This window comes from Drosophila mauritiana, chromosome 2L (assembly GCF_004382145.1).
Source record: "Drosophila mauritiana strain mau12 chromosome 2L, ASM438214v1, whole genome shotgun sequence".
Lineage (NCBI taxonomy): Eukaryota > Metazoa > Arthropoda > Insecta > Diptera > Drosophilidae > Drosophila > Drosophila mauritiana.
The window spans coordinates 736,868-745,149 of NC_046667.1; the positions used below are offsets into that span (position 1 = coordinate 736,868).

At 48.6% G+C, this 8,282-nt stretch overlaps 1 protein-coding gene across 1 annotated transcript; it reads left to right on the forward strand.

Annotated features, from left to right (window-relative positions):
* Positions 1 to 784: 784 nt before the first annotated feature.
* Positions 785 to 2,995, forward strand: LOC117150606 (60 kDa heat shock protein homolog 1, mitochondrial). Its single transcript, XM_033317563.1, has one exon. The coding sequence runs from the start codon at positions 897 to 899 to the stop codon at positions 2,868 to 2,870; it is 1,974 nt and encodes a 657-aa protein (XP_033173454.1). The 5' UTR covers positions 785 to 896; the 3' UTR covers positions 2,871 to 2,995.
* Positions 2,996 to 8,282: the final 5,287 nt, after the last annotated feature.

Genomic DNA, 8,282 nt, shown 5'->3' on the forward strand with positions numbered 1-8,282 from the left:
AGTTATACCTACTGAATTAAATGTGACATTACTTTATACGTATACAATGCAAACGATTGGTTGACTGGTTGCTCATATAAATCATTGGATTTGGCATTGGATTTAGATGGAAACTTACTTAATACTTAGATACTTAATTGCAATTCATCGTGCGAAAGTAATGCCTTCTTGCGCGCTGTGCACCCAACATTTTCATCCCATCTCCATTTCCATCTCCGCCTCAAACTCCCCATTTCCATTTCCATTTGCCGTTTGGCTTGCAGCAAAATGTGTGAATTTCTTTGGTTTGCAGTAGGCAGCACACAATTTTTGACAGCTGCCTTCGAAATGGGAACGGTCAGCCGAGGAGAATGCATCCATCCTCCGGTGCAGAACAGTCGCACCGCAGTTCTGGGAAATCTGCACACGCTGGTCTTGTTTGTGGGTCAGCCTCAGCCCATGGAGGCGAATAGAACTGCAAATGGGCAGACTCCACCCAGAACGTCGGGGCTTATTAGCTGCACGCTAATTTATTCCGGCAAACAGAAGGCACGGCTTCTGTTGTCGAAGATTTCAGAGCCGCAGATCGCAGACGGGCAGGCGCCAGACAAATGAATGTTGTGAAATCTGGCGATTGCCTGGAAACTTTTCCGCAAAGAGAAAAAAGAAAAAAGTGCTCAAGGAAAAGCAATATAAATGTTACATAAAACGAGAAGCTTATATTGGCAAAAAGATAATAGAAACCGAATATGGATTTGAATATGGAGTAGGCGCTGATCCAGAGCCCAGTACGTCAGTATCGAGTCAACAACCTACATATTAGTTGCACTCACTTCGTATCTGAGATCGAACGAAAAAATATTAGAACCAAAAGTTTTGGAAGTTTTTTTTATTATAGTTTCAACATTAAGTGCAAAATGTTTCGGTCGTGTGTGCCCAAGGCGATTACCTCTAGTCGCTGTTTCGCGCGGATGTACTCGAAGGACGTGCGCTTTGGCACCGGAGTGCGGGCACTGATGATCCGCGGCGTTGATGTTCTGGCGGATGCCGTTGCTGTGACCATGGGGCCCAAGGGTCGCAGTGTGATCGTGGAGCGACCCTGGACCTCGCCGAAGATCACCAAGGACGGCTTCACGGTCGCGCGCTCGATCGCCCTGAAGGACCAGCACATGAATCTGGGCGCCAAGTTGGTCCAGGATGTCGCCGATAATACGAATGAGTCGGCGGGTGACGGCACCACCACAGCAACTGTTTTGGCTCGAGCGATTGCCAAGGAAGGATTCAATCAGATCACCATGGGGGCTAATCCCGTGGAGATTCGCCGGGGTGTCATGTTAGCTGTTGACGTCGTTAAGGACAAGCTGAAGGAAATGTCCAAGGCCGTGGAAACGCGTGAGGAGATCCAACAAGTAGCCACCCTCTCCGCGAACGGAGATACTGAAATTGGGCGACTCATTGGTGAGGCCACCGATAAGGTGGGTTCAAGAGGAACTATTACTGTAAAGGATGGCAAGCGCCTGAAGGACGAGCTAAATATTATCCAGGGCCTGCGCTTCGACAACGGCTATGTGTCGCCCTTCTTCGTAAACAGCGCCAAGGGGTCCAAGGTGGAGTTTGCCAACGCCTTTGTAATGATATCCCTGAAGAAGATCACTGGACTCTCGCAAATAGTTAAAGGTCTGGAGCAGTCCATGAGGCAGCGTCGTCCCCTAATCATCATAGCCGAGGAAATCAGCGGTGAAGCCCTAAATGCTTTGGTCCTGAACAAGCTCAGGTTGGGCCTCCAGGTGTGCGCCGTCAAGTCGCCCAGCTATGGACACCACCGCAAGGAGCTTATAGGCGATATATCCGCTGCCACGGGAGCAACTATTTTCGGCGATGACATCAACTACTCCAAAATTGAGGAGGCTAAGCTGGCGGATCTTGGTCAGGTTGGCGAGGCTGTGATTACCAAGGACAGCACCATGCTCCTGCAGGGCAAGCCCAAGACAGGACTTTTGGAAATGCGCATCCAGCAAATTCAAGATGAACTGGCGGAAAAGCAAATCAAGCCGGAGCAGCGGGATCGTCTGCGCCAACGCCTCTCCGCCCTCACAAAGGGCGTGGCAGTGCTGCACATTGGTGGGGGCAGTGAAGTGGAGGTGAATGAGAAAAAGGACCGTGTGGTGGACGCTTTGAATGCCACTCGAGCGGCCATCGAAGAGGGAATTGTCCCCGGTGGCGGTACGGCCTTCTTGCGCTGCATTCCCTACCTCCAGGAACTCAAAATGGAGAGTGAAGATCTCCAGAAGGGCGTCGATATCGTCTGCAATGCCCTGAGGATGCCTTGCCAGACCATCGCCCAAAACGCCGGAGTGGATGGCCCAATGGTAGTGGCCAAGGTGTTGAATGGCTCGGGAGACTACGGCTACGATGCCATGAGCGATGAATACTGTCAACTGGTCGAGAAGGGCATTATTGATCCCACGAAGGTCCTGCGGACCGCCATCACGGATGCAGCTGGAGTGGCCTCTCTTCTGAGCACCACCGAGGTGGTTATCACTGACTCCCGCAACGATGATCTTTTGTCCAAGTTGGCAGGAGCTGGCGGCGGAATGGATGATGGACTGGACATGAACATGGGTGGCTTAGAGGAGCTGGCAGCCTTAAGTGGATTGGGTGGCATGGGAGGAATGGGTGGTTTGGGAGTCATGGGTGATATGGGAGGCATGGGTGGTAGGGGAGGCATGGGAGGAATGGGAGGTGGATTCGGCGGAATGGGCGCTGGTGGTGGTATGAGCGCTTCTGCCAGCAATGAAGGTCCCACTGCGGAGGAGATGAATGAAATGGTCAAGGCTATTCCCGGCATGGAGCAAGTAGAGGTGCGTGACATTGACAGTGGGATGATGTAGAACCCGCTTCCGGTATCTGGTCCGCCCCAGCTCAAATCGTTTCGATAATTCAAATATCTGTTGAGTGTCTAAATTTTATGTGTTAATCTGAAATATAAATTGGCAATCGAACTAAAATTCTTTGTGTAAAATAAGTAGGGAACCCTTCCAAAATGACTCGAGAAAGTGAATTATTGGCCTTTTCCCTACGCCAGCAGATTTCCTACCAAATATCTTTCAACCGGTTCATTATGCTGGTCTGCAAAAAAAGCTACACTTCCTTCACACTTTCGGTTTTTAATTGCAGCCGAAAATTTGGAACGGCGACCGGCAGAGCGAATCCAGCTGCAATGCGATGATCATTTGCATAAAACAAACAGCAATTTCTCACACATGTGAGCCGACCCTCGGTTTTTTACCCCGTACCTTGCATGGGTTGTGTTTGCAGATTTCATTTGTGGCCCGCAGCTAAAAAAGCGATTCGTTACATGAGAGTGAGTGCGCGAGAAGGGGGCCTGCGGCTGGGAGCCTCCACAAGAGCGTCACATCAAACATGCATCAATAAATAAATAATTCCAATTTGCAAATTTTTCACCGAGGCCCGCAAACGAACCGAAAATGGTGGACGGACCCATCGAGCAGCGAGCGTGGGCCAGCGAAAAGCCACAGCCTCTCGGACCTCGCGAATCGGTCCTAGTCAGGTGGCTCGGTCTGGTCGTTTCGCGGCGAAAAGGAAATTGTTCATCTGGCAAACATATTGGGCACCATCGCTAAGGCACAGCAACAACTCCATTCGGCAAGTCGGAAAACTCTGAGCCAAAAACTAAAAACCAAAAACAGACGAAAGGCAAATAAAAAGGCTATCGCTATCGCTCTTGGCCAATCTGCATGTGCAGGCAAGACTTGTATTTGTTTTACCTTTTTTCTGACTGCGTGTGAGACTGCGGACAATGACAACAATGAGCGAATCATGGGCACTTTGCCTGGGAACCCCTCTTGTCGTCGACTTTTCTTGAACGTCTACTAAACAAAAAATATTTCTGCAGTACTCAGAAAAAAATTGTTATCAGCCATTCAATCTAATTTACACTTGCAGAGTTAAGGCCTGACAAGCCATCAAACTCGTTTTTTAGATTATCTTAATGATCACATTTAAACACCGCATTCATAAGCGATACCTCGTTAAGAACGCTCAATTAAATTATTCAAATTGCCATAGGATCCAATATTTGTTTTTTTATTATGCTATTAAATGCTGCTTACACTGATAAGCGGAAACTTCAGTTAGGAGCGTAGGTGCCGCATTTTTTTCCAGTGCACAACGCCGAAAGGCCAACGAGTGATTGGAGCACAGCAAATGGCATTTTTAGCTTTTGACATTTCACGCGTATGGCTCCTCAGTCTTCGCCGTCATACACGGCGTATGTGTGATATGCTGTGTGGTACTACTTTTCGCTCTCTCCCGTTTTGGTCTTTCCCGATCGGGACGTCAAAAACGGGCGGCGGCGCTTTAATGTGACTCGCGTTCCGACTTCGAGGCTAATGCCATAGATTTGAGTGGCCGACTAATTCACGACAATTTGCACTGATCGCCGATTACAGATGGGGCTTTCCGTGTCCAGCATCCCAGTATTCCAGCTTCGACTTCCTTCTGGTCGATCGGCCTACGCTCGCTTCTCACTGCTCTTTACCGCAAATGTATTTTTAATTACATTGGCAAACATTTTCGCGTTCTTTGGGTGGTGAAGAACAATGGTAATGCACTGGGAAAATATCGTTAGAGTTCAGAGAATATATATCCAAATAATAAATAGGCAAATATTCTGTGTTGAAATAAATAACTGATTTTATAACAAACGAAAGAGCAACAATATTATGGCTAGCTAGACATATTATTAAAATGCATTTAGTGAATGTGTTCCATGTGCAGTCTGTAGATTTTTTCCTCTGTGTCCGGATGGAAAGGGGATGGCGTTGAGAATGGGATGGGCTGGCCTGAGGACGGACCGGGGTTGGATTGTAACTGGTCATGAGGCAGTGCATCATCCACTTGGCCATTTGCCTGATTGCGGTATTTTGCCTCGGTCAGCTGGGTGGTGGAAGAACATCTCGCCAGAAGTAGCAGCCAGCAAATAGCATATGGTAAATGGCAAATGTCCGCATCGAATGCTGCGACTAAAGCGAGTATATGTTCGCAGTATCGATTTCAGGCTACCGCTTCTTGCAGTTCCTTGGGATCCCGATTCCTATTCGTCTTTAAGCAATGGCATCTCCATCTCCGTCTGCTAGTCGCTGCTTTGCCTGGCGCGTAAATTTTCATGTCGCTTTGCGATTTGCAAGCATTTAACAAAGTCAAAACAATTTTAATGCACGGGCCGGGCAGTTAATTAAAATAGCAACGATCTGTTGGCCAGGTTCTAGAGTTGGGCTGGCTCTCAGTTTGGTACCCTGCAGGGTGCCCATTTGGATTCTATCGTATTAGGGAAGGGAAGGATGAGTCTCCTCACACCCCACACACCCTCAGCTGCTATTTGGGATCATTAGTTGATGGCATCGAACGATGTGATATCAATCTAGCAAAGCTTTGCTGGTAGGGCATTCGGAGAGTCTACCATTTATGGCTGCACCCTGTGATGCGGGTATACACTGCAAATTCCGTTTGTTGTTATTTTCCAAACCTAAGCAACTGTTGTTATTACCATCATAATTGTGCGCAATTTCTCACTGTGTAGCGCACCTAGACGGCGGACACTTGTCAGCTTGCTTGGAGGGACTGGGACAGAGACTACGACTGAGACTGAGACTGAGACTGAGACCTCGTAAGCTGCGCTTCCCATGTTGTTGCCTTTGACAAAATCAAATTAATTTTAATGCCTGTTGGCCGCTTTGCTGCACATTAATTACCAACAACGACGAGAGCGGAGCTCACCTTGCCTCCCTTGGCTTGGGCCCACCGCGCATTCGGCTCTGCATTTTGGCATTTCGACTACCGACCGACTGGTTTATAATTCAATAAAATTTGATTAGGCATTAATTTGCAATGTCGGCTAATTAATGAGCGCAATATTCAATGCAATCTACTCCCGGGGCTCCTGCTTCTTCCTCCGCCTGCGGGGTTAAGGCACATTAACCCCTTCTCCGCTCGCTTTGCCCATTTCATAACCATATTTGGTTTGGTGTAAGCGCATCTAATGCCAACTTTTAAGTATGAAAGCACAGCATTAAATGGTTTTCGCCGCTTCCTTCTGTTGTGCGAAAGGGGGCGTAGTGGGGCCGGGGTGGGCGTGGCAGATGAGATGAGGCGACCTACTGCACATTCCCCGTCCTGTTCCATCTCGCCGTCTCGCTCGCTTGTGTTCTGTGGCATAATGGGCCAATTATTACTGCAATTTGCATTAGACCAACACACCGAAAGCAGGCGTATATAGATATACACCGAGATATGTAATCCATGAGAAGAGGAAGCTGGAAGAAAGCCAAGAAGAAAGGCCGCTTTGGAAATTCTTTTGAGGAGCGCGTTGTTATTATGAAACCGTTTAGAGAACGTGTTTGTGAACAGCACAGTAATTTGGTTAGATTACCAGGCTGGCGACGACGACGACGACGATGACGACGATGATGATGATGCGAATGATGCGGATGATGTGGATGATGCAACTGCAACTGCATCGGGGAACCTGCATTTTCCACTGGCCAAGGGAAACCAGCAAAGGCAGCAGCATGATCTGCAAGAGCAACTGCAACGCGACGAATGTGGGCCAATCTATCACCGCTCAAAGTCACACCAACAAAATATTGACTGCAGCAGAGTGGGGCATACACTGGCAAAAAAAAGAATATGCAAAATTAATTTAATAGAACATTAAGTGAATTCTACTTGTGCATGAGCAGATTCCTTTGTTCTAAGCAATTGCAATTATCTTGGCTCTGCGAATTTCATTTGATTTGGTGGCATGAATTTCTATCTCAGGGTAATCCCAATAGTTTTTGTCCAAGTACAAGTTGAGATAGATTGGCACTGGCACTGGGACTGGCACAATCCCGTTTCGCGCGGCCCGGCAGCGTGTGAATAGAAACGTTAGCGGAGGCACGTTCTGGACGCAGGCTGATAAAAGTTGATTGCAAATTTATAGACGAGCAGATTGGCCATAAACTCATGTCCGAGCAGCGGCAGTGAGTCGTGCTTGGTGAGTGGCTTGGATCTCCGCCAGAATCCGAGTCCGAATCCGAGTCCGAATCTGCATCTGCATCTGTGTTCTGGGGCTGCAGCTGTACCTGCCTGCCGATCGCATCGATCAGAGTCAATCTGAATCCAGTCAATCGTCGTGGCGATAAGCGCGCTGTCGTTGTCAACACGAGAACAACTTCCGCCAGTACTCAATCATTCCTGGGCCCGTAGAATCGAGCAGTGCCGCACTGGGAATCGAGAATCAAATCGCGCCAAGAAAGTGAAACCGCCCCGGCGGAGATTTGCTTTGACTCGCCTCTTAATTGAATTAATTAGCTTGCGCCTATGCAAATGCGCCGCTTAAGGCCCCAACTACAGCTGCATAATGCATTTTTCATAGATATCGTATATTCTGCATGCCATATGCGCCAAGTGTCAATATATCGTGAGCCAAGTTGTGTTCTGGCACACATGTGCCTTGGCCATTATTCTTCAAAATGCGCCGCGAGCCGGGCTCAAAACTTGAGTCGAGCAGCCGCCGTTTGTTTCTTCACACAATTGCACATTGCGATACCCCCTACGAAATACCCATGCCCTATATAGGGTCCAATGGGTCGATCACGAACTTTGTCACACGCAAAGAGGGGCATTTCAACTTCCAGAGGAGTCACGAAAGCGGGGAAAGACCCCATTTATGGTAGGTGGTCGAGCACATTGTTCTCTGTTCACTGGTGTTAACAGCAACGGGGTGCCAGCGATGCTGCATGAATCAAGGTCATCTGGCCATTTAGGGAGGTGGCGATAGCAACTGTTTCTCTACTCAACTCAGTGATAAAGTATCGCCTTGCAAATTCATTTTATTGCAGAGTATACCAGCTTCGATCTTTCCCTTCAGCTTACCCTTGTGTTTTGTTGCTGTTGTGCGGTTTGTTTGCACTCGTATTTCATTTCAGCGGGCAGGGAAAAATGGAAAGGGGCGTGCGGTAGATGCGGGGGCCAACGTAACGCCAACACAATCCAAAGCCGCTGCCAAGTAGACCTTCAGACGCCAAACACTCCAACGCCAGCTTCAGTCGCATAAGTCGGAGCAACGTCGCAGCCAACGCAGCCACAAGAGCATTCATTCGGCATTCAGCATTATTCAGCCAGTCAGTGGGACAGTTGGACAGGTGGCAAGGGGGGTCAAAGGGGCCCAAGAGCCCCGAGGGGGACGGCGGAGGGGTCAAGGTGCCAGAGGGGCAGACAGTTGGACTGGCAAGAGAGCT